The sequence below is a fragment of the Drosophila ananassae genome, chromosome 2R (genome assembly GCF_017639315.1).
Source record: "Drosophila ananassae strain 14024-0371.13 chromosome 2R, ASM1763931v2, whole genome shotgun sequence".
NCBI lineage: Eukaryota > Metazoa > Arthropoda > Insecta > Diptera > Drosophilidae > Drosophila > Drosophila ananassae.
Window position 1 is genome coordinate 9,578,814 of NC_057928.1, and position 23,733 is coordinate 9,602,546.

Genomic DNA, 23,733 nt, shown 5'->3' on the forward strand with positions numbered 1-23,733 from the left:
TGTTTCATGAGTTTTGAACAAAAAATGTTTTTAGAATTGATGGTCAAAATATAAATGCGTTGTCCATATATATCCATAATAATATTTATTATTACAAATAAAAAATTTACTTGAAGCATTACAATGTCCGTAAAATGTAACTAATCTTTGGGTCTATGTAAAAATATAGTCTTGACCCGTATCTGATTAGCAACTAATCTATTTCGAAATCAAGTGTAGCATACTTATTGGATGAAGAACTATTCCGCTTAAGAATCTGATGATTATTGGCAAAGATATGGCCTGCACTGGGGGCTATATTGTGATTTTAGAAAATTTGTAAGGGGTGAAAAACCATAAGAAAATGTTATAAAAAATTTTTAAAAAAATCGATGTGTAGGTTTTAATGCAAATTAGTAGAGAATCGATCTATCAATCGTTTAAGGTATTCCGCTTAAGAATCGGATGACTATTGCCAAAGATATGGCCTTCACTGGGGCCCAATTTGGGGTCTCCATGTATTTTAGGAAATTTTCAAGGGGTCCCATCAGAAAATTGTATAAAAAATTAAAAAAAAAATGGATGTGTAGGTTTTGATGCAGATTAGTAGAGAATCGATCTAGAAATCGTTTAAGGTATTCCGCTTAAGAATCGGATGAATATTTCCAAAGATATGGCCTTCACTGGGGCCATTTTGGGGTCTCCATGCATTTCAGAAAATTTGCTAGGGGTATCATCAGAAAATTTTATAAAAAATTAAAAAAAACATCGATGTGTAGGTTTTAATGCAGATTAGTAGAGAATCGATTTAGAAATCGTTTAAGGTATTCTGCTTAAGATTAGGATCAATATTGCTAAAGATATGGCCTTCACTGGGGCCATTTTGGGGTCTCCATGCATTTCAGAAAATTTTCAAGGGGTACCATCAGAAAATTTGATAAAAAATTTTAAAATAAATCGATGTGTGGCTTTTGATGCAAATTAGTAGAGAATCGATCTAGCAATCTTTTAAGGTATTCCGAATCACCAAAGAATCGGATCATTATTATCAAAGATATGGCCTTCTCTGTATTGATTTGATTGCGGTATTAAGTTTTGCACATTATTTAAGTAAATACTGATATCTACTCTGGGTATACGTTATGTATCATAAAAACCTAAATTTTAATTGTTTATTGTTTGAAATACAATATGGAAATATGTACGAAGACCCGGCCTGCATAAACAGACTAATTTTTTGCATTTTTTACTAATTTCCATAACAATCGTGAAAAGTGTCAAATTTAAAGCACTGCTTTGTTGAAAATATATTTATTTCCTCGCCACATCTGTAACTATCCACATCGCGATGAGATTTTATTGCTCCGTCATTTTATTCTTGGGTGAGTTACTGTAATAAAATAAAAGAAATACTTTCATAGGAGTATCCCGTAAGCTCTTTTTGCACTTGGAAGAGCCGAGAAAGATATAGAATGCCCCAACAACTGCGGAGCGGAATTTGACGTCCATTGCGGCACTGATGGGACCTGCTACCACGCGAATCTGAGCAGTTGTTTGGTTAAACTGCAGTCATGCTATCGGGAAAAAAGGGGTTTGGCACGTAAGTTTAGGTTTAAACCCATTTTAAGCATTTCTTAAATAACATTTTCCACAGCCTTTAAAATAATCGAAAGAGGATATTGTTTATTGAACAAACCCATGTGCGAACACTTCCTTGAGTAGGATTCTTCTGGTTCTCATTGTCCTGGAACGTCTTGATTGGTTTTGAACAGTTTTATGTATTGTTATTGAAAAATATATATTTTTTAAACGCGCTTAGAAGGCAAAACCAACGAATGTTATTTTTTCTAAAGCCTTACATTTCTTAAAGAAAATAAGAGCTTTTTATAATCATTAGTATTCTCGCAACAATCAGGCAATGTATTTAAAATACTAAAATTTTTTCTTTAATAACATATTTTTTATTCATGGCACAGTGTAGATTTTTAGATGACAAAACCCTATAATTGATCTTTATTTTAGGATCACAGCGAGCTCTGCTAGAAATAACCATTGCATACTTGAAAGAACTTAGAAATAAACTTAAAATTAATTACTGCATACAACAGGGAAGCACATCGAAGAGTCAAGTAGACAACAATTTATCCTTTTTCAAAATTTAAATCCTCAAGGTAAGGCGTCGCTGAGGCTTCAGGCGATCCTTTTCAGTTCGATCCTTGCGAAGGCGCAGGATTTCATCTCCGAGGAGCTCCCTTCGTCGGCTGGGTGTTAAATCCACTTCCATATCAAATTTATTTTCCACTCTTGGCGATCGCCGACTTATTACAAAGTTTCCAGAGTCCTTGGCAAATAGCTTCTGCTTACGGATTTCAACATATCGTTTGGGGGTTTCCGAGGCAGATTCCTCCCTGTTTTCAACTACTTCCATTGGTTCTCCCTCTATGGCTAGGAGTTCCTTGAACATGTCGTCAAAGGCCGTGTAGTAGAGCGTGGAATCGGCGGAGGACATTGTGAACCTGATGCTGGCGAGTAACTGAGTTGAAAAGTGATTGTAGCCAGACAGGGGTCGACGATTTTAAAATGCATTTGTACAGGCCACCAGACCCGGGCTACTTTTCATCCCTCTGGGCTCTAGGATCCTACCTACCTGATCCTCAACAATGGTATACACACAAACTAGGAAAACAGCTGGTAAGTGGGAATATGTGGGAATGAGGTAATGAGGGGTTTCCCTACGGGCAGTCCTCTCTGGTTTTTTTTTTCACCCTGGCTAGACATATTGTTCTACAACTTACATTTTCTATATAATGTTATCAAGGACTAACTATTTCCTCATATTTCAAATTCTTCAGGCTCTTTAACTTTTATTTGTATTACATTTGCAATCTATATTGGAGGAAGTGTCACTATTACAGTATACAAATATAAAAATCTATGTATTTATAGTCCTCCTGTTTGTTTATTAAATATTTAAACAAAATACGGCTTAGAACTTGTTCTGCTTGGTATCTTCACACCGGAAAAGTCAACTAAACTCTTCAAAATAGGTATGAATCACATTTGACGCTTCAAAAAAGCCCAACCCTATTAAAAAATAAAAAATCAAACGAATGGCCCATTCAGTTTGGGGCCAAACAATCAATATAGATAAGAAATAAATCCCATTATGAGCATCCGAATTGATTAGATTAAATAAAAATTCGACATGACTACTTTCGTTTCGGTTTCTTGGAATTATTATTGTTTAATTTATTTAGCCTACTGTTTAAATTCATTGCTTTAGATCAGTACTCCTTATTAAAGTAGTCGCGAATGCTACGCTTAACAATGGGGGCCACTTGGGCCACTTGCTTCGTCACCTCGTCGGCATTCTTATCCTTGTGGTAGAAGACTGTGAAGTAGACGATCAATCCGATCACGACGACCATCAGGAGGGCAGAGACGATGATGCTCATTAGCATTTTGCAGGCGCAGTTGCAGCAACTGAAATAAAAAAGAATTTTTAATATAAGTTAAATCTTTGTAGGTCTTAGCAAAATTAACCCTTTAAGGTTAAACCTTTCATATGAACTTCAACTTAATTATATACAATTAAGTACATGAGTTGCATGTCCGACTAATGTGTCTACCATATCGATTTTTGGCCAGCGATATAATTACAAAACTAAGAGTGAAACTTCATAGAAGTTTAAGTAGTTCTCTATCCGATTCTTCTTTCATAGGGTTTAAAATTAAAATATATATCTTTAAGGAACTATTTAAAACCAAAAGAAATTTCATGAATAAATCAATTCCCATTAATATGTTGCCCCAGATTATGCTATCTCTAAAATAAACAATATCCGGTCAAGGTATCCCATTTACGGGACAGATAACAATGGTGATCAATGAGTGAGTCAGGAGTTGGTGGAAACTTACCAGCACACAACTTTGCCGGGGCATTTGAGGCATTCACAGAGAGCGTTGCACATGGTTGGAGCTGTCGGGGATTATCGAGTGTTATGTAGAGAGCAATTATTGGCTGCTATATTCGCAGAGGGTACTCCAATCCTTTTTTTTACGCCGGAGCACGTTGTGGTCTTGGCCAAAACAAATGAATAACTGAGGGAATATTGAGCGCGGCTGAGTTATACAGGTATTGAAAGCTCTAATCATATCGGGGGGGAAAGAACAATAACCTGATAACGAGCCAGTTATAATTAACACCACGAAAGCGATAGTATGGCACAGATATTGGGTGAATGAGCTTACACCCCCTCGTCGAGGGGCCCTCGAGGAAGATTGGGGTACATTTTTCACCCCAGAGGTGCGTCACATGGATCTAGTGATGGGTCCATCCAAAGGTTTTAAACTAAAGGAAAGGATTATGTTACGAAAATTAGTGTATATATTTTTAAAATTATTTTTTTAAATGATCATTTACACCTTATCCCTAAATCAGATTACAGGTAAGACATAAACTAAATGAAAGCTTGTTTACAATTTATAAAAGTCTGGAACCCCTTTATTAAGATGGTAGTGGCCTATTTGGATGATTCAGTCAGACAGTCCCTGACAGTGATAAATGGTTCCATTCGGAAATAGATAAGCTACATACATTCTAGAATATAGATTGATTAAAGACAACAAACAGAATGGTAGAAAGCATGGGTTTTACCTTTTAGTTGTTCTCTATTTTTAAAATATTAAGTGGGCTAGCATATTTCTCTTATCAGTGATTAAACAGAGATAAAAAGTAAAATACTATGTCTTTTTAAGGGACGAATGTACTCTATACAGAGACTATAGTTGACTAATCAACACAATTGAAGAACGTCAAACAATTTATTGTCTCGTGCATTTATAGCACTCCTTGTCAGAGTATCATGATGAAAATTTTCTTGGCTTAGTTCATACCTTCAATATTTCGTCGGGGATTTACATAAGTATTTTGGCATTGCCAAAAAAAAATTGGTAATCTACAATGACATGGCTCATAAACCGATAATAAAACGGAAAATAAAGCTTCAAAGCTCTGATAAGAATTTATAGCCATTGAGCTATAAAACTATTGGTTAATTTTAAACTAATCACTTTAATTTAATATTTAAGGTAGGTTAATTCCACAGAATTTCTTGAGAACTTTATTTACTTGCTTTTAATTTTAATCCTTAGAAGTTATATATGAAAAAATATACTTTTTGAAAAATAAGTCCTAGATATCAGAAAACTTCATCTAGAACTAGATGTTAGATATTTTTTAAAATGTCCAATAGTTTTCAAATAACATTTTTTTTATATCTTTTAATTCTATAATCCTTGACCTCTACAGTTTATGAAGTAGCTGTGAAGTTTCTTAAATAAAAGTATATCTATGTTTACTTTAAACTTGTACAATAATCCACTTCTAAGACTCTTTATATAAAAAAGAAAAATAAATACAAATAAAAATACCTGATATCAGCTATTATTTGCTAATATTGACCCATAAACTTGGCAATTATTTGGATAATAAAAAATGATTTACAAAATGAATCGAGTCATTTGTTTAGACACATGACCTGATCTATTTGAAATGGTATTGCAATGGTGTTATATAAAAAATTCACTTTAATAATAGTGACCATTAATGCAGGTCGCCAATATTCGGGTTTGTTTGCGACACTCGATACTACCAACTGCTGATGTAGACAGTTTGGTGCAACTCTTCCGGCATTCACAACGTAAGCAACCGAGCTGCTCCAAGCTTAGTACTAATTCGCGTTCGATGATGACCACACAAGGTGTCCTCCGATTGGGGCTCTTAAATATCCTCCTGGCCTTGGCCTCTGACGCCTGGCTTTTGGCCCAATCCGGCCTGAACGAGTCCAGTTACCATGTGCGTCATCTCTCCATGCATTTTTCGCGCGTGTTCCTCAGTGTGAATGTGGAAAATAATGGTTCTCCCACACTGATCGAAGCTCAGTGGCCGGTTTCGTACTTTCCCATGCCCACGGTGGTCTTTCCTCATCGAGATGTCCACGCTAATGGAGACCAGAAGGACTGCTCTCTGGTGCAACAGGCGCACTGGTCCCAGGTGGATGGTCTGAGTCGGCTTTGGGTCATGGATGTGGGATTCCCGGGTGGAAAGTGTCCACCCCGTTTGTTTGTCTTCGACTTGATGCGCAACAATGCGGAGCTGCTACGCATAGATTGTGGAAGGCACATCCCTAAAGAGGAAACCCACACCCTGGTGGTGCAAATGGGTCCCAAGGGCTCCGATTGCGAGCAGGAGCGTCATATATACTTCATCTTCGGCCAGCTATCGGAGCTAGTTGCCTACGACATTCTGGAACAGACTTGGAGCCTCAGATCTCTGGCAAGTTCCAAGTACGAGATGATGAACCAAACGTTTCCCATAACTCCCGTGGACTTTACTTTCGGCCTCCAAGGAGAGCTCATTCTGGCCGACCAAGATGGAGCTCTCTACAGCACTGTGGATAGAATGGAAATAAATGGTAAAAGCGAACTAAAATCCAATTCACTGAACAACGACTTGGAACTCACTCCTTTGGGCAACTTACTGGGCACTAGTCGCAGCATGATCATGGATTCATTTGGAACTCTTTACTATGTAATCCCCAAATTCGGAGCAGTAGTCCGATGTACCAAACTTTCCAACATCACAGCTGAGAGCAATGAAATCATATACCTCACATCCAAGAACATTCAACAGATATTCTTCGCCTCCAACGAAGCTTTATGGGTGCTAAGTGATCGTGTGTTAAAGGCGCAGGATATGTGCTTTCCAAACTTATAAATAAATATAAAATATTAGGATTAATACTATTTGGTTGTTCGCATTAAATTATTTATTATTTGCATCTGGCGTGATGATGTTTTCGTTTGGTTTGATAATAATGCTATGAATAGTGACCAAAAAGGACCAAAAACAATTATATTAATGGCTAACAGTTTGCTTATTTAAATATCCCATTAATGCCTGCAGTCGTTTCTTGATGTTCTTCTGATCGTCCAGAGTACATCCGAGAAGCACACTCTCAAATTTCTTGTCGATTGGCCCCACATCGGCTTCGGGCACGGTGTCCATGTGACCAGACGGATCCATTGAGCTGCTGCAGCAGGCATTTAAGTACATCTGACAACGTTGGCGAGCGATGACCGGATCACCCATCTTGATCATTGTGTCGATCAAGGCATTGATCTGGCTGAGTGAATCCTCCTGAGAATTGTCGCGAACAGTGCGAACGTTTAATTCCACTGTTCCAAGCCGGGAGCTGACTCGCTGAATATACAACATGATCTCTTCTTGTTCAGCTAGTATCAGAATATAATAAATGCAAGTTACTATTTGTTTAAAATCAACCTGGTATGAAATTTTAAGCCTTACCCTCGCTCATGTTCTGCATCATTTCGTTGGTCTTGATTAGATCCATGGACATCAAGAGATAGTCTTTCTTCTCCTGCAAATTTAATGCATCTTTGCGCAGTTTCTCCACCCGTGCATCCAACTGGTCTAGTATGTTGACGAACCTGCAAGTCACTCGTATATTAGTCACGGCTAATGGCCTGTTAATAGCAGGTTTACCTTTCGTTGGCGTTATATGGTCTGTCGCGTTTTGGTTAAATGTTTTGGCGGTTTCAGTGTGATGGTTAAGTCATGAAAAGAAACAAGCAACGTTAGGCTGTTAGATCGATTTGCCTGTGATCGGAAACCCACTTGGAGAGCTACGAAACGAATCATAACCAGAATAGGTCTACAAAAGAAACATACAAGAGGCGCTCGCACAACGCTTTTTTTTCGATATTTTGGAGGTTGTGTGGGCGTCCCCGCAGATACTTTTAGCTATCACCATTATTGTTATGGAACTAAAGAATCGAATGAAGCTGGTAGCAGTGTGAAGAAATAATAGATAAGAAATTATAAGTTTTGGTTGGTGTTCAGAGTTCGCTACAAATTTTGTTGTTTGTTTCGGTTATAGTTTTTTTCTAATTGTATCTGATTTGATTTATGTAGGATGGAATAACAACCTGTCCAGGGTCCTACTGTCGTCGACAAGGCCGTACGAGTTGCGGCGTCTATGACCACCGGCGCCTGCTCCTGATCCGGCCCCGGATGAGGACGTGGCGCCAGCACGCAGATCTTGCAAGTAATCGAAGTTCATTGATGATTCCGATTGATAGTCGATGGGTGAATTTCGCTCCAGTTGGTTATGGTGAGGGTGATGCTGCTGCTCCTGTTGATTCGAATTATTATCGCTGGTGTGCTGCGCTAGAGGCGCATCCACTTCCATATCCTGCGGCTGATCCACGGTGATCTGAACCTGTCGATTTTCGATTTCTGAACTCCTATACACTTCCGGTAGTCTAATGCTCTTGATCTCCCCGATGCCGATCGCCTACTGGTTTACTTATTTTTTTGTTTGTTTGCCTTTTGGCCGCTGGTGGCTACTCTTTTGGAATGTTTTAAGCTTTTCGAGTGGGTGTCGAAGAGTGTTTGATGCTGTTGCTTATTCTGTATTATGTTATTTGTTTCTGTTTCTTACACACGCAAGCTGTAAGAAGAGAGAGAGGAAGCGTGAATATAAAGTATGCAATTACCTATCGATTTGCTGTGGGCTGTGAAAATAGGCATCCACCCAGGAGTCACTACAGCCATCGTTGGACAACTCATCCGGATAACGACCCATTAGCTCAGGACCATCGGCCGGGGGAGGTGGTTGGTAGTGCGTTGGTGGGGCCGGTGGTGTGGGCGGTGTTGGGGGCGGGTCGGACTCGCAGCGGCGACGTTTACGGAAAATACCACGCAGATTCTCCAGCATTTTGGGGGCACGTAAGAGCCCAAGAAGAGCTCTAGAAGATTCGAGGTGCTTCGCCGGCCCACTTTTTAACGTCCACCGGCGTCCCAATTCTGTAAGAAACCTTCGGGCACACGTACTTTTGCATAGATTACCTGCAACCCGATCTCGTAAAAATCCGATTTTATAAAATATCTACTGTTTCGTTGTTTCGACTTTTTGAGTTTGTTTGAGTTTGAGTGAGGGACAATGCTTGTTTACGTTGATCCGAATTTGTCGGTGCTTAGTTACATGTTTGAGAGTCTTGATTTTTTACTTATGGATTATATTGCACATTCGATTTTGCTTATATATAGTTAAGAATAAACATACATTGTGATTAATTTTACATTATATAGTGGGATTAGAGTGACCGTGTCTGGATTATCGAAAAATGAATACAATTTCTTGTGGCTAGACGCTATCGACTATATTGTTAATCGAATATAATAATCAAAGTTTTATTCTGGTTTTTATTTAATAAAAAACTATTTAAGATCCGCGTTCAGCTTTATATTTTCTTTATCTGCTCTATAAGTAAGTAGAATTTTAAAGACTTCGGCTTGTTTTTCCCTTAATACATACTTAAAAACATTTCCCTCCATTGAAGCTTAAAATCTTAATATTACTGTAAATATTTTGAATTTACTTAAAATATTTTAAAACACTAATCAATTCTTTGTGTAAATTTATCATTAAACTTGGAAAAAACACTAAAAGTTGGCCGCCTAAATTTTAAAAACAAATGTTATCGGTTTTTTAAATGAGAGTTCATCTCTAATAGAAACAGCTGTTGGACTCCCCCTATGATTTTTTAACCGCGTTGCACGTGTTGCAATTTGTTTTCAATTATGTCCAAGTTTCTTTCATATTACAATCTATTTCCTATACCAGACCCCAAGGAGTTTCTGGGGCTGGCTTCGGACAAGGAAAAGGGGAACGTGGTGACTACATTGGCGCGCAATGTGGTTGTGGTTCTTAACGTAAGTTTCAAAACCTAAATTCAAACCGACTCTGAATTGCAAAATGAAATTAATTACAGATTAGCACACAAAAGCAAATCCTCAGCTGGTCCCTTCCGGAAAAGTTATCCAGCAAGGTGATCTTCGATCCCAGCAGCCAGAAATATGTGGGAATCTTTGGAAACCATGCACTGCGCCTATGGGATGTGGACACCAGCGATGTGTCCAAATCTAAAAAGCTAAAAGTGCGTTAAAATGTTTATTATCCTCACCTTTTAACTTTAATTTTAATTTTGACGAATTTAGTTCCAAAAAAGCATAGCCCACTTGGTAGAAACCAGTCAGGAGGCTCTGCTCCTTTACAGCGATGGGGAATGCCAGCCGCTCTCACAGGCCCTTGCGGCTCGAAAGGATCAGGTTGAGGAGACCGCCGAGCAACTGGCTCTGGCTGCCAGTAAAATCATCAGCAAGCCCTCGGTTTACACAATGCCCGAAGAACATCAGGTGCTCACCTATTTCCAAGAAACAAAAGCCACTGGGGAACTACAGCTCATCCGGCTGTCCTTGTCAACCGGAAACCGAAGGGATTTCCTTATTAAACGGGAGGAGGTTCGGCTAACGGGCTATGCTGTCATTGAAGGCGATACTGCTCCCCAGTTACTTACCATTTGTAAGTCATTTCACTGCCATTAGAGAAATCTTATTAAAAACATCCCATTTCAGGGTCTGACAAGCGCATCTTCATGCTGAACCTGGCGGAACGTGGATTCGAAAGGTCACCCGGACAATTTGTTTCCATGCTAGCTGAACTGAATGTGGAGAGCAAAATGTCCGTACACGGTGTATCGCGCAACTTCGCTGCCATCTATGGAGCCAACTACGGACAGGAGGGTGCCTCCCTGCTGGTTTACAATACACAGTTCAAGGTGGTCAACGCGAAGCAGTACTTCAAGGTCTACCTGGACTTCTCTCGGCTTTGGGCCGGAGATGAGCACATTCTTTTGGCAATGGGCCAGAATATAGCTGCTGTGAAATACCGAATGAACCAGGAAGTCCTAGTGGACATGCTGGGCTCCCAGCTCAGCGATACCCACCTCACTACCCTCGAACTGGATCACATCAACGAGGAGGAACACCTTGAGTCGGTCATCAAGTATGATGGCAGCACAAACCCCATAAATTATAGTTTGGTCAAAAAGAAATTGAACAAGTTGCTGCCAGCGTCAATTGTCGAAAAGGCTGATGGCAGGGAGTTGGCCTTCGAACCACCAGAGTTGGTGGAGCAGGAGATCAGTGAGGTTATCAAGCACCATGTCCATGGGGAGGTGGCGAGTTGCGAAAACGGCTTGGAGGATGTGAGCGTGACCCTGATGAGCAGCTTTTTCGATTCCGGACCGATGAACACGGCTGTGCAGGCGTTGGTACGGCAGCTGGAACGAAGTGGAGCCGGCGAGGAGGAGATAATCGAGAAGATACTTACACTATTCATTAAAACCGATAACACGGAGCATGTGCTCATGTGTCTTCGGCGCTACAGCAACATCTCCGAGAGAATGCTGGCCTGGTCACTGCGGTATGCCCTCGATAAAAACATCCAACCATCCCGCATTAATGGCCATGCCAAAGAGCAACCCATGGAAACAAATCAATCCAATGATGAGCTTCTCAATGCGGTACTTGCCTGCAGCTTTGATGCCACTGCTATTGAGGATCATCTGCGGCATCGCCTCGAACTTCCCCATGTCATTCACCTGATGAGTCATCTGTATAACCTGGCCAGCGATCCCAAAGCTCAATTAGAGGAGCGTCCTAATCGAGATTCCTCTTTGGTGCAAACCGAAGTTCAAGCCCTTCAATGGTTCGGCTGCCTCCTGACCTCCCACTTGACCCTGCTGATCATCTCCAAAGACGAAGGTCTGCTGCAGACACTTACTAAATGGGCCCAGCTTCTTTCCTTCTATGAAGAGAGCTTGTTCGATATCGCTAATGTAATGCCTCTGCTTACGAATATTGTGGAGCAGCGTCAGATAAAGCCAATTTACTCCACCACGTGGTATGGAGTGGAGGAAGTGGTTCTGTACTAAAGAGACGTTTATTTTTCAAAACTACACTTAAGATGGATTTTTAGTCAATAAAAATGTTACTAGTTTAGGTAGAGCTGGTGTGGTTTTATTTTAAAATAATCTAAAGAACAATTTGATGGAATATTTGTGCGTATATTTGGGAGAGAACTACAAAAGCGGTTCCAGTGGTTTTTATGCTTATATATAAAGACGTCCCTTATAAAATGCAAGGTATTATCTTATGCCTGATTTAAATATTGTGAATAGTAAATAGTATCATCATTATTCATTAGTTTTTTTTATAAAATTATAGACCATCGATTTTTTACACAGAGCCATAAAATTCTCTAAAAATGTTGATGGATGGCATAAATTACACTTTTCACCCAGAAAAATGTATGCTTCTAACTTTTAAAAACCAAATATTTGGAATGAAATCTTTAAGAAAGATAAAAGTTAATCTTTAAATATTCTCAATAAATTAATCAATAAGTTTTATGTATTCTATATAGCATTGAAGATTTCAATGAAACTTGAATAAGCAGTTGCTGAATATGTATTTAAAAAAAAACCCAAAAATGTAAAAATGTGACAGTTGTCTAAATTTGTGCCATCTTAAAGTGCCGCAGGTTACTGCCATGAAGCCTTCTCTTTAACCTCAAGTTAGCCATTTCAAAACTGACCACATCGTATGCCAAAGTACCTTGGTCATCAAACTGTACCAGCTGCTATTGCCATATTAAGCCCAAAACTTTTCCATCAATCGCTAACGATGCAAGCACATGCGACCCGGCCGGCAATTGGAGTTTGGTGGGCATTAGTACACAGAAAATATTTAAGGACTATACTTAATATATTCAGAAAACTATTGAAAACTAAAATAGTAGACGTTAATAATAATGAGTTTTAAAAACAGACAGCCTACCTTTTCTTGGAAGGCTTTACTTTTAAATAAAGAATAATCTTGATTCAGATTCAAGATCAGCTACAAATTCAGCGTATGAAAATCCTAAGTTTCCGAGCAATTTCTTTTATTTTTTCCCCTGTACATTACCGAAAAAGCCCAATGACAACCCACTTGGTCGCCGTCCAGCTCCATGAGCCACTGCCTCTTTACCACTTTCTCTGCACCTTTCTTTCGAATCAATCTCAACTCGAACGAACCACTTGAGAGCGATGACCAGCCAAAAAACAGAAAATAATACAAACCCAACGAAAATAATGACCGAGTCAAGATGGGGTCTTTTTTAAAAAAATAGCTCCCCTCCACGGTTGATTCATTTTGGGATTTTGATTACGGGTCAGGGAAGGGTCAGGGGCCAGGAGCAGCATCTCTTTTTTTATGGCATTAGAACGGCGGCTATTCAAATTACTGGGGTGGTGGTGAGGGATAGACTTAAAAGCATCTCATTGTACATGCATATGTGATTCTTTTTGTTCTTGCAGCATTTCTTCTGATTGTAAGCCGAAGATTTATCGCGTGCTGGCTGCTAGGGAGGCTAGAGAAGATGGGGGTATAAAAACCTGCTTGTAACGTCATAAAATCGAGATAAATTATTTAATTTTCGATTTCCTAAAACCATTAAGCAAAGGCAGAAGAGTCCGACGCCTAGTCCAAAAGCAAGTTGCCAAGTCATACCAGGAGACACAATCTCGTATAAAAAAGTAACCCGTGTTCCTATGTATATATGGGCTCTTTATTTTTCTATATATTTAAGAATACATATATGTATATAATGATGGCTTGCTGCTGCTGATGCTGTTGATGCTGCTGACCGTTGGCGGTGGTTGGAGGTTGCATCCATGGTAAAAGGCGAAGGATATGGACAGAGCACAGATACAGATACATGCATACGCCTACCTGTGCGCAGGTAGCACAACCAGTACAGGTAAGCCAACTCTTTGGCTGGGCAAACACTTAGCCGGCCGGAGATACACGGATACAGATACAGATGCGCGTTACTTGTTGCAAACAAACGTTAAAGAGAGATGAGGGTAAAACACCATGGACACATGGACTTGGCTGCCCTGCCCCCCATGCTGGGCACCAAGCTATATATTCAAGACACATTTAGCAGCGTCATGAAGCCAGGGTCCCGGACCGGACCGGATCGGGATTCGGCTGGAGATTGGTGCTGGGTCTGAAGGTCCACAAGATGCAACATTGGACAGCATCAGGGTTGCAGACACAGACTTTTCTTCTTTTCAACTCTAAGAAGTATGGTGTATGAATATTTTAATAATAACAAGGAGCTTAGGAAGGTAGTATATAGTAAGATAATTAGGATAAGGAACTATGTATATAGTATATAGCATATTTTTACAAAAAGTATATCAAAATCTATCTCTAATTAACTTATTTTTATGCCATATACGAGTATTTTAAAAGAGTTCCCAATATCTCAAAATTTCGTTTAAAAATAGTTTCAAAAGTAACTTACTCAAAAATTGAAATTCAAAAACAATTCAATTACTCATTTATAGATATAAAAATACTTTTAAAAGCCCTTAGAAAAAACACAAAATTTGACTATATAATTTTAAATGGATGTAGTTTTTACGGTGATATAAAATATACCCCACTTTTGTCAAAAACAACTGGCAATAAAATCACCTGTGATTTGCGCCCATCCCTGGACCAATTGCAGCTGCCTGTAAGCCGAAACGAGTGACTTGGCACTTGGCCCTGTGCCTCGGCCGGCATCCTTAGACCCTTCCCTTGAAATGTTTCTCATTTTGGTTATTTTTTCATTTCTTGCAGACTCACACACACGCATACCTGCACACCCACAGATGCAACATCATTTCCAGTGTTGGGCCCACTCTTTCTTTTCTCCTTTTATTTTTTTATTCAGTTCTTTATATTTTTTTTTTTTTATTTTTTGAAACGACAAACCGGCCGGTATTATTTTTAGAATTTTCAGTCAAACTTGTTACCAAGCTGGGGCGAAACTGGCTTTGAGGCAGCAGCACTAAAAATGAGAAAAAAAAGCAACGACAGCAGCCAGCAAAAATGCAATGATCTTGTTCTCATTCCACTTCTTTTGTCTCCCCTCGTATAACCAAAAAGGTACAACTTTGTCTTTCGCCCCTCGCAACCGCCGACACTGTGCCCCCTCCACAACACCCCTTTTGTCAAGTGGCCAGAAGGTATCTGTATCCATGTATCTGTGTATCTGTGACTTGGCATTGTTACTGTTCTCTCTGACTTTTTAATGCCCGAAAACCCGAAATGTTGCTCGAAAATTGTATCGATCTTGGCCATTTGCCGGTCGGTGGTGGAGGTTCGGGTTCCAGTCAGCCCCGTCAGCCAGTTAGCCCGACAGCTAGCCACCTTTTGTGTTCTGTTTTTGGCCCGTACGCTTTGCTCGGCTCTTCATCTTCCACTTCCACACGCAGCATCATCCATGATCATTATAGCACCGATCCGATCCGATCCGATGCCGAACAGGGGGGTACAGTTTCGCTCCGAACTGAAAAGTTATCATTTTGATTCTCTCAGGCAATGGCTGGTTTGGTGGGTTACTCCATCGCCTCCACCGTCACCGTCACCATCACCGTCACCGTCGCCATCCCCATCGCTATCTGTCGCTTTCTTTTGGGACTCTGATTCGGATTCGGATTTGGACTCTCGACATTTACTTAATTTATTTTTATTTTCATTTCATTAATTTGAGTTTTGTTTTTAATTGAACATCGTTCTCCTCCTTACCTCGTTCTCATTCGCCCCACAAAATCAGATTATTGACTTTCTGGCTTCCACCACTCTTCTGTCATAGCGCTGTGTTGGAGATTATTCAAATTGGTTATAGACAGAGGCCTTTGTTTAGGCCCAAACATGTTTGGTTTAATGAGTTTTATTAGTTCTGGCTCCGGCTGAATAGGACTGAAGCCAATCTGGGCTTTAGACAGGGGGTAAATAGACCCACCCCGGCATGAGGCCCCAACTGGTTTCCGTTGGAAATATATATATGCTTATTAACCATACGGAGATCTTGGACAATGGCCAAAAGCCGGGCCTTTGCATTGTTAAATGATCTGGAAATCGATAGAAAACGAAGTGAATGGATTCTATGCGACGGAGCTGGTTTAAGCTTTTAAGGAACTAAACATCAAAATGGTGTATAAATAAAAGATGGTATATATTTTGATTAAAATAATAACAGAATATTAATTATATTTTTATTAAATCAAAACCATAAATCAAATTATTTTCTCTTGTATATTTTATTTATTTTATTTTATTTTACATAAAAGTGTGTATGATGTAAGAAAATGTCTGTGAAAAATATGATTCCAACAATTAATTACCAGCCCGCTGATAAAATCTCTGCCAAAATTCTGTTAGAGAGCTACGGGCCCAGAACCTCACACTTTCCCACAATGGCAGCGGCAGAAAGGCAAACAAAACGTTTGACATATTTATATATCCATAACTGTGTGCACAAAAAAGGCAAATATTTTCTCTGCACGTTCCCAGCGGCGGAGGCAAAGCCCGGCTCATCTCACGTTTGCTTGGCGGGCAGACAAAATGGGGATACTTGGCTGGCAGGGGGCGCGGAGCGGAGCGGGGGGTGGCAAGGCTGGCAAACAATGCAAATTTGTACAAAAACCCAAACCAAAGAGCCAAAAAGGGGCAATAGGGCTAGAGAGAGGGACTGGCTTTTCTTTTGGCGCGTCATAATGTCAATAGGTTACCGGCAAGTTCGTTGCCTAAGTCTTTCGTTATGCTCGAAGCAAGTCAGCTGCAAAAAAGCCACTAATCACTTAATCATCTTTTCTAGCGAAATTATCCGAACGGTGGGCGAAATGTGAATAAATCTGAAATATGTGTGTCAGCCCCTGAGTCTGTAGTCTGTGGGGGCACTCGAATCTGGCTTTCTAAATAAATTACTAACCATATCCGCCAACAAGCAAAAACAACAGAAAAAAAAAACAAAAAAGCAAAAAAGAAGGCAGTAAGCGACATTTCAATCTCTGACTCACAAAATTTGCTTATGTCTATACAAATTTTGGCCGATTATTGCGGTTTTGCTTGTCTACAATTTAAAATTCCTGGGCCTACCGAACCCCACCGCCTCGACTACCACCTCAAAAATAAATAAATTCCCCAAAAAAAAAAAAAAATAAATAAAACTACAACGAAACTCAGGCAATTTGATCTTTAAATTTAAGCACGTTTAAATCAAAAGAGCAACGAACACCAATACACATGGATATATCTTTGGCTTAAAAGCCAAAAGCCTTGCGTGCCAGCGCCTGTGTCTGTGCCAGGGACTGGGTCTGTGCCTGTGCCTGGGTCTTGTACATGAAAATGTGTATATATCTTTATACATAGACTTCAATCCCACACAACAGCAACAAAGAGTCGGAGGCCCCAACAGCAAAAAGCCATGGCAACAACAAAAACCACACGGATGACTTTGTGAAATTCGAAAGGCGGCAGCGTTGCCTTCACCACTCGCTTAGCCCCCCACAGTCCCGCCCGGCTCCACTGATCTTGCCTCCTTCACTTGGCCATTATGTACTTTAAATTTAAATTCAATTGACTTCTTTTATGATGGCAAACGGGCGTCGTCGTCGGCCACGCCAAAAACAAAAAAAATAAAACAAAATCAAGAGAAAAAAAATAAAATTAAACAACGAGAAAAAAACTGAAAAACGTGCCAAGGGAACCGCTCACGTAGCCCCTTTTTTAAAAGGGGGGCTCTACACCTTCGTTTTGTGTTCTGGAACACTGGGGCACACTCTGGATCGAGCTACGCCCCTGACTTTTGGCCATTTGCCTGGCAACTTTAACGGCCATTTCTTTGGAGCAGCAGCAGCAGCAAAAGCAGCAACATCGGCCAGCCTACCTTGGTAACGTATTTTTCGTCGTCGTCTTGGTCGTTTCTGTTGTTTTTCTGCCAGTTTGATCTTTGCCATAAAAGTGATTTTTTTTTGTATTCTTTGGCCCGACTGTTGCGTGGCCATTGAGCTACAGTTGATTGCGTGCTGTACGTGGGTTCTCGAACAGCAGTTGGTTGAAATGGGTCGAAATAGAGATTCAGGGAAGATCTTGGACCGCCGAGCAAGGATTTGCGTCTCAGAAACAAGGGATGATCCTGTCAGGGATTCTACAAAACTATGATTTATGTCTGGCATACAGATTATCTTAAAGGTGTTTTCTTTTTTGGGAATAGTTTAAAAACATATGTCTCTAAATTCACTGAAAAATTTAAGGACTTTCATGAGAATATTTCATTAAAAGAGAAATTCAAGAAAAATTCAGTTTTTTGCAAAGAATTATAAAGTTACTATAGCTAAACCTATTTTAAAGAATTCCTAATATATATTTAAATAATCAAGACCTCAGGGTATATTAGTTGCCACTTCCGAAACAAATCACGGAAATTAGTTTTCCAAAAACTCTACGATGAAAAAAATAGTTAATTTCCAAAAACTGAAATTAAAAATATTCAAAATATATTTTATTTAAAGTGATTACTAGGATATCTTAAGAAAAAAGCACTAGCAGTTCTTAGGGAAAAAATACTATCTTAATTTAATTTCCCTAAACTTTCCTGGTAGTCCCAGCCATCTCCCCCAGATAATATCTTCTACAACCGAAAATTCTCGGCCTAAATTAGTAGCATTTATTAAATGAATCTCTAGCAGTATTCATATCTTAGATCAGCTGTTAATTTTCACACTCCTCTTTATAGAGGAGCCACATACTCGTCTAAGTCAGATGGGTAACTTTTTCGGCAGACCTCTTAACTCTCGATCAAGTTTCTCTTAATATTTGCGGGCTTCTTTCATTTTATTTCTGGTTTTTTTTCGCTGTGTTGTACTTTTTGTGGGTTTTTGTCGTTTTCTGGCTTTTTTTGGCAAAAGTCAACTTACCAGACAACAAATTTGCCGAAGACAAACAAAATAAAAAGAGCCCAACCTGAAATCGTCCACTTTTAGGTGATCAACAGGGTTTCGGCTGTGGTTTCAGGATCGAAATAGGAGGGGTTTAAATAAAAAAAAGAGTTTTCAAATATTAAAAGATAAATTAAATATAATATTATTTATTCCTTAGAATTTTATGAAGAAAGACCCTTTAGTAATATCACCCTGTATGTTCAAAGCCAACTTTTATAATTTCAGCTTTCGTGCAATATAATTTTGAGCATTTTTCACCCGCATTGTTGAAATTTAAAATCAATAGCCATAGCCATAGCCATAGACAATCATTAGGCAACTCTATATATTTAGTTATATACTATATCACCGCATATATGTATAGGTATATTCCGTACACCTTGCCCCACACACACCAGTGCAATTGAGAGACTTGGGCTTTGTACTTGCTCTTACCTGTATGCCTCTCGTTTGGCGGGAAAAAAGGCAGCAACAACAAAAAACACGAAAATCAGGTAAGAGCTCTGCCGACGGCTCAGTCGACGTTGCAGGTAAGCGAGGCGTCGGCGATCGGATCATCGGCACACCAACGCAAAAACCGACTCACACGTACACAATACCTGTAAGAAATCCCCGGTACAGGTCTTATGTACACCTGGGCTGACGTCGCGTCGCTGCTGGCGTCGCTGTTGACGGCGCAGCCATCGGATACGTCTCAAGAAGCTGATCTGGAGCTCGTTTGTCGCATTTTTACCAAAACTGAATTTAGTTTAGAAGCGTTTGGCGGCGTTGAAGGTGTGTGCGAAAGCAATCCGGTGCCAGAGCCGAAATAATATTAAATCTTTTTTCGGAGATCAGATTCCATCATTCAGATTTCCAGCAAGTCCACATTTGCCAGCAAGTCCAGCAACCGGCAACCAAAAATCGTACAAATCAAATCCGTATAGTGTCCAAGTTAAGTGCCCAAGCATTCAGTGTTAAATCGAACCTCAATCAGCACCTTCTTCCACCTTCACAACCGACTCTCTCAAAACTCTACGCAAATCTCCGTTCGAGGTATGTCATTTGCATTCGCAGCTGTTTGATATAACCTCACAATCACAATCACAGTCACAATATCTCGATCTCAATCTCAATCACAATCACAAGCCAAATCACATGCACACTTCAATCCCCCACCTTGTCTTGTTTGAAAAAGGTATGTACACGCTAATATACATATATATATATTTATATTATACACATATATAGTGAAATCGTGAGCAAATTCTTTTGATATCCGGCTCTATCGGAGAGACACACGTTTCCAGAATTTTCAATAGACTTATCGTACACCCCTCATCTCATATGCACAGACAAAACTCAGCTTGAAGAAGTATTTAAAAAAAAAAACGTGTTTCGGGGCAATCCAACATCGATTTGGTAATTCTGTTTCCTATACATATATATACAATATATGCGCAGATCTGCGATCTAGGCCTAGGCAATAATACCTCCGGTTTCGGCTCCAATCCAATCAGCGGCGGCATCTCATCCAAACCCATTTGAATATGCTGATTTATCTAGCCGTCTCTGAGCCCCCCTCTTTCTGTTCGTATCGCAATGTGTGATTTGTTCTTGGAAGCATTTGAATTTAACTTGCGGTCAGCGGATAGGCGTCAACTTTAACCGACTAGATACATCTCTATATTTGGTATGGATATTATGTTGATTCTGTAATTCACGTCATCGGTCTACGCCGAGAAAATAGTTAGAATCCCTGAGAGGAAGGTGAGAGTGTGTGGGTGAAGGGGCATGTGTCTCGAGGGTGTGTTGGCCACAAGTGCAAATTAACCTTAATGACATATTGGGAGAAATCTATAGGAAAAAATCCCCACTTGGTTTGATTCACTTAGAAACATGTGTCGGGTACTGGTACTTTACTATTAATTTGGATTTGTTAGAAACAGATTATTCATGGCCAAAATGGGAGAATTCTTAAACTAAAAAGTACAATATTTTCAATTTTAAAATTACTATTTAATCAAACTTAATTTCAAGCTAAAGCTTTAAAAGAAAATCCTTTAAATCGGGTATTTATCGGGGTTTCCTCTGCGTTTTTCTCAGGCAATTAATTAAAGAAAGATGAACATTTTTCCAAGAAATAATAAATGGAATTATGCATAGCTTTGAATAATACATTCATTTAACTCAGCGAGTTCTGTGAAAGTTTAGAAATTCTTTAGTTTTAGTTGGAAAGAGTAGGCCTCAGTTAACTGAAATAGTCTTGTGTAAGCCCTTTTGAAGAACCCTTCATTAAGCCCGTAAGCCCTTCAACTAGATCCAGTTGGACCTGAGGCTCGTAGACTTTGAAATGTTTTCGAAAATCTGTGTTTTTTGTGTTAGTCTTGCCTAGGTTGCCTATGGGGTTGGACTGGTTTTGAATTCGTAAGTGGTTGCTGCTACTGTCGTCACACAATATCCATTGCACAATTTGAGTCTAACAAAATGGTAGAGTGAAGTAAGACATTCAGAAAATTCGCCTATGCTGTTTGGCTAGCTGACTGACTGGCTGGCTGGCTGGCTGCTTTTCAACATTTTCCGCCGCTTTATGTTTCAGCGATTATTACCAGCGTTGTTTTGTGGAGTTTTGTGGAGTCGAGCGAGGCGCATAATTGTGGGAACTTACGTTACGGAACGCTCGTCTAGCTGGCCTAGCAGACTTCAAGACTTGAAGAGTTGCAGACTTGTGGAGTTGTAGACTTGACTGAGACCAGTCAGCCGTTCACTTGGCTTACTCAGAGCTATCCCAAGCCCGGCGCTATAATGCCAATGCAGGTCCGAATCCACTACTGACTGGCGAATACCACCACCACCATTACCATTACCATCACCACCACCACCACCCAAAGACGTCTTCGCATTCTGTCGTTCCAGTTACAGTCACTTGACCAACCGAAACATTAAGAATACGAAAAGCGAAAGAAGCTATACAAAACTAAAAAGAATAAGACGACGACGAGGACGTTGGGCATAATTGTTGATCGTCGTAGCGTGCATATTTATGGGAATATTTCTCCAAGCATACAAAAATCATTGCAGCCCCTGGGAATCGTTCGGGGTTCTGGACGAACGCGCGCTCGTCCAACTTTGACCTTTTTCCGACCATTATCATCCGCCACCCTGTTTCTCAACTCGTTTTTTTTTCACTTATTTGTCTATGCAAAATGCATAAAAATTCCACGTAGCATTTCTCAATGCATTCAGCATGGCTACGCCTGCGCAAAAAAAAAAAGCAAATATAAATATCAAGTCTGTGTATGTGAGTGGGCGACAAGTTGAAGAAACGAGAAATCGAGTGAATGTCCATGGGAGAAAAAAAATTAAAAGTCCGCAACTAATTTAATGGTCAAAAAAAGAAGAAAAAAAACGTGAACAAAAATCGAAACATAAAAGTGCAACAATATAATATAATAGTTCATTTGTGTTATAGACTTTCCTTTCCCTTTTTTTCAAACAATACTCCCACAAATCTTATATAACACTATGGGTGCTATGTTGTCTTTGGTTATCTAGCTGTATGAGTGATAAATAACGTCATAAAGCTAGCTTACCGAAGTTAATATTAGCGTCTGTCCAGCGAAACAGTCCAAAAAAGGAAACCCACATTGCGTATACTCAATATTGCAAGGCAATCGTGTGAAAGACCGTGTACATGCTCGTTTACTCGACGGTATATAGTATATATAATACTATACAAATATGTATGTACTTTGGCGACTTATAAATGTTTATTATATTGCAGTTTGTTTTTTAATGACCAAGTGCTTTTGCAAACAAAAAACAAATAATATAGACACACACTCGCAGCATTCGTACATAGAAGCAAGTAAGTTTTAACATTTAAGTTTTGTTTTGTGTTATTTTTAACTCTTTATGTCTTTGCTCGTCTTCTGTTTTTGCCTTGAATTATAGCAACGACCTTTGGAGTTTTTTTTTCATTTTTTTTTCATATTTTTTATCTGCTTATAGAAATAAAAGGAGACTGGCAAGAAGGAGGAGGTGGGCCGACACCACAAAGCGCACTCAATGACGTTGCTAATGAGCAGCTGGTGGCGACTGATTCATTGAAATCGATATGAAGCGTGATTTAGAGCCACATACGCAAGACGGTGGAAAATCAAGACAAATATCTAGCTAATGAGTTGGGAAATTAAAAAAGAGGAAATCAATTCATTTAACTGATTGCCCTGAACTAAGACCGATATGTCTATTGGCCTTAAAATCTTAAAATTAGTGGCCGCTGAGATATGTTCAATTTTTTAAAACTGTGAAGAGTTTAATTATTTTAAGATAAAATTTAATATAATAATACAAAATAAAGTTAAGTTAATAATAACACCAGTTCTACCAGTATCTACCAGATGCTAAAGGATCTTAATAAGCTCCTTAGATCGTCATTCAAAGAGGAAACACTCGTCTGAGCTCTTTAATTTTTAGTCTTCAAAAAACACGTGAAGGCTAAACCATCTCAGCCAGATCTTTGCTCAGTTCTGCTGCCAAGTTGAAGTTCACAGCTCTCGACAACTCATAGGCATACTATATGACTAACACTAAAGACGGCTATGCAAATTAGTTTGGGCCATATGCCTGTCGAGTTATCGCCACAAAAGCCGCAACAAAATGCGAAATACAAAATACACGGAACAACATCTGTTCGGGCCGCACACTCTGAATTATGGTTATTTTTTTGTTTTAGCCTCGAGTCCATATGACGGTATGCCGGCAAAGCTTCCACGTATACTCCACGATCCAGTGGATATAGTTAGTACAAATATAGGGGGCGATCTCTGGCCCGGCGCTGGGTTAACGCGTTATATAGTCGATGATGTATTGTGGGAATTTCCGTTACTCCGTCCGATTGCCATCCGATTGGTTGCTGTCTTGGTTGATCTCTCTCTCTAGAGTCTAGACTCTAGAAGGTAAAGTCAAGGCGTTGTCTCCGTGAGAGTAGTTTCAAAACAATACAGGTGTTTCTTCCATCAG

At 39.6% G+C, this 23,733-nt stretch overlaps 5 protein-coding genes and 1 long non-coding RNA gene across 11 annotated transcripts; 2 read left to right on the plus strand and 4 right to left on the minus strand.

Moving 5' to 3' along the window:
- Positions 1-1,917: 1,917 nt before the first annotated feature.
- On the minus strand, positions 1,918-2,563 carry LOC6493597. The gene has a single exon (XM_001958029.4). The coding sequence runs from the start codon at positions 2,486-2,488 to the stop codon at positions 2,138-2,140; it is 351 nt and encodes a 116-aa protein (XP_001958065.1). The 5' UTR covers positions 2,489-2,563; the 3' UTR covers positions 1,918-2,137.
- Positions 2,564-3,192: 629 nt separating this feature from the next.
- On the minus strand, positions 3,193-4,102 carry LOC6493596 (protein midgut expression 1). Its single transcript, XM_001958028.4, has 2 exons — positions 3,898-4,102; positions 3,193-3,462 (listed from the first exon to the last, which is right to left on the minus strand). The coding sequence occupies exons 1-2, from the start codon at positions 3,948-3,950 to the stop codon at positions 3,264-3,266; spliced, it is 252 nt and encodes an 83-aa protein (XP_001958064.1). The 5' UTR covers positions 3,951-4,102; the 3' UTR covers positions 3,193-3,263.
- A 1,513-nt stretch (positions 4,103-5,615) lies between these two features.
- On the plus strand, positions 5,616-6,826 carry LOC6506345. Its single transcript, XM_001958027.4, has one exon. The coding sequence runs from the start codon at positions 5,726-5,728 to the stop codon at positions 6,755-6,757; it is 1,032 nt and encodes a 343-aa protein (XP_001958063.2). The 5' UTR covers positions 5,616-5,725; the 3' UTR covers positions 6,758-6,826.
- Positions 6,785-9,208, minus strand: LOC6493595 (BAG family molecular chaperone regulator 2). Of its 4 annotated transcripts, none has more exons than XM_032453956.2 (5): positions 9,129-9,208; positions 7,990-8,513; positions 7,547-7,567; positions 7,349-7,491; positions 6,785-7,275 (listed from the first exon to the last, which is right to left on the minus strand). In XM_032453956.2, the coding sequence occupies exons 2-5, from the start codon at positions 8,250-8,252 to the stop codon at positions 6,899-6,901; spliced, it is 804 nt and encodes a 267-aa protein (XP_032309847.1). In that variant the 5' UTR covers positions 8,253-8,513; positions 9,129-9,208; the 3' UTR covers positions 6,785-6,898. The 4 variants fall into 4 exon arrangements, with proteins under 4 accessions (XP_032309847.1, XP_001958062.2, XP_032309846.1 ...); XM_001958026.4 differs by having other exon boundaries at positions 8,912-9,202; XM_032453955.2 differs by having other exon boundaries at positions 8,897-9,202.
- Positions 9,209-9,557: 349 nt separating this feature from the next.
- Positions 9,558-11,914, plus strand: LOC6506346. Its single transcript, XM_001958025.4, has 4 exons — positions 9,558-9,778; positions 9,838-10,002; positions 10,064-10,427; positions 10,481-11,914. The coding sequence occupies exons 1-4, from the start codon at positions 9,647-9,649 to the stop codon at positions 11,839-11,841; spliced, it is 2,022 nt and encodes a 673-aa protein (XP_001958061.1). The 5' UTR covers positions 9,558-9,646; the 3' UTR covers positions 11,842-11,914.
- A 1,209-nt stretch (positions 11,915-13,123) lies between these two features.
- Positions 13,124-18,022, minus strand: LOC116655897. 3 transcript variants are annotated; one of them, XR_006506964.1, is made up of 4 exons: positions 15,533-18,018; positions 14,600-15,461; positions 14,435-14,538; positions 13,124-14,031 (listed from the first exon to the last, which is right to left on the minus strand). It is a non-coding gene; the product is annotated as an uncharacterized LOC116655897 (long non-coding RNA). The 3 variants fall into 3 exon arrangements; XR_004310993.2 differs by having other exon boundaries at positions 14,435-15,461; positions 15,533-18,016; XR_006506963.1 differs by lacking the exon at positions 13,124-14,031 and having other exon boundaries at positions 14,396-15,461; positions 15,533-18,022.
- Positions 18,023-23,733: the final 5,711 nt, after the last annotated feature.

Excerpts from the sequence above, each read along its gene's own strand:
- LOC6493597 (XM_001958029.4), bottom strand. The coding sequence starts at position 2,488 with ATGTCCTCCGCCGATTCCACGCTCTACTACACGGCCTTTGACGACATG.
- LOC6493596 (XM_001958028.4), bottom strand. The coding sequence starts at position 3,950 with ATGTGCAACGCTCTCTGTGAATGCCTCAAATGCCCCGGCAAAGTTGTG. Across the intron at positions 3,463-3,897 it reads CCCGGCAAAGTTGTGTGCTG|TTGCTGCAACTGCGCCTGCA; the intron begins GTAAGTTTCCAC and ends TTTTTATTTCAG.
- LOC6506345 (XM_001958027.4), top strand. The coding sequence starts at position 5,726 with ATGATGACCACACAAGGTGTCCTCCGATTGGGGCTCTTAAATATCCTC.
- LOC6493595 (XM_032453956.2), bottom strand. The coding sequence starts at position 8,252 with ATGGAAGTGGATGCGCCTCTAGCGCAGCACACCAGCGATAATAATTCG. Across the intron at positions 7,492-7,546 it reads CCATATAACGCCAACGAAAG|GTTCGTCAACATACTAGACC; the intron begins GTAAACCTGCTA and ends AGTGACTTGCAG. Across the intron at positions 7,276-7,348 it reads GATGCAGAACATGAGCGAGG|CTGAACAAGAAGAGATCATG; the intron begins GTAAGGCTTAAA and ends TTCTGATACTAG.
- LOC6506346 (XM_001958025.4), top strand. The coding sequence starts at position 9,647 with ATGTCCAAGTTTCTTTCATATTACAATCTATTTCCTATACCAGACCCC. Across the intron at positions 10,003-10,063 it reads CCAAATCTAAAAAGCTAAAA|TTCCAAAAAAGCATAGCCCA; the intron begins GTGCGTTAAAAT and ends TGACGAATTTAG. Across the intron at positions 10,428-10,480 it reads TCCCCAGTTACTTACCATTT|GGTCTGACAAGCGCATCTTC; the intron begins GTAAGTCATTTC and ends ATCCCATTTCAG.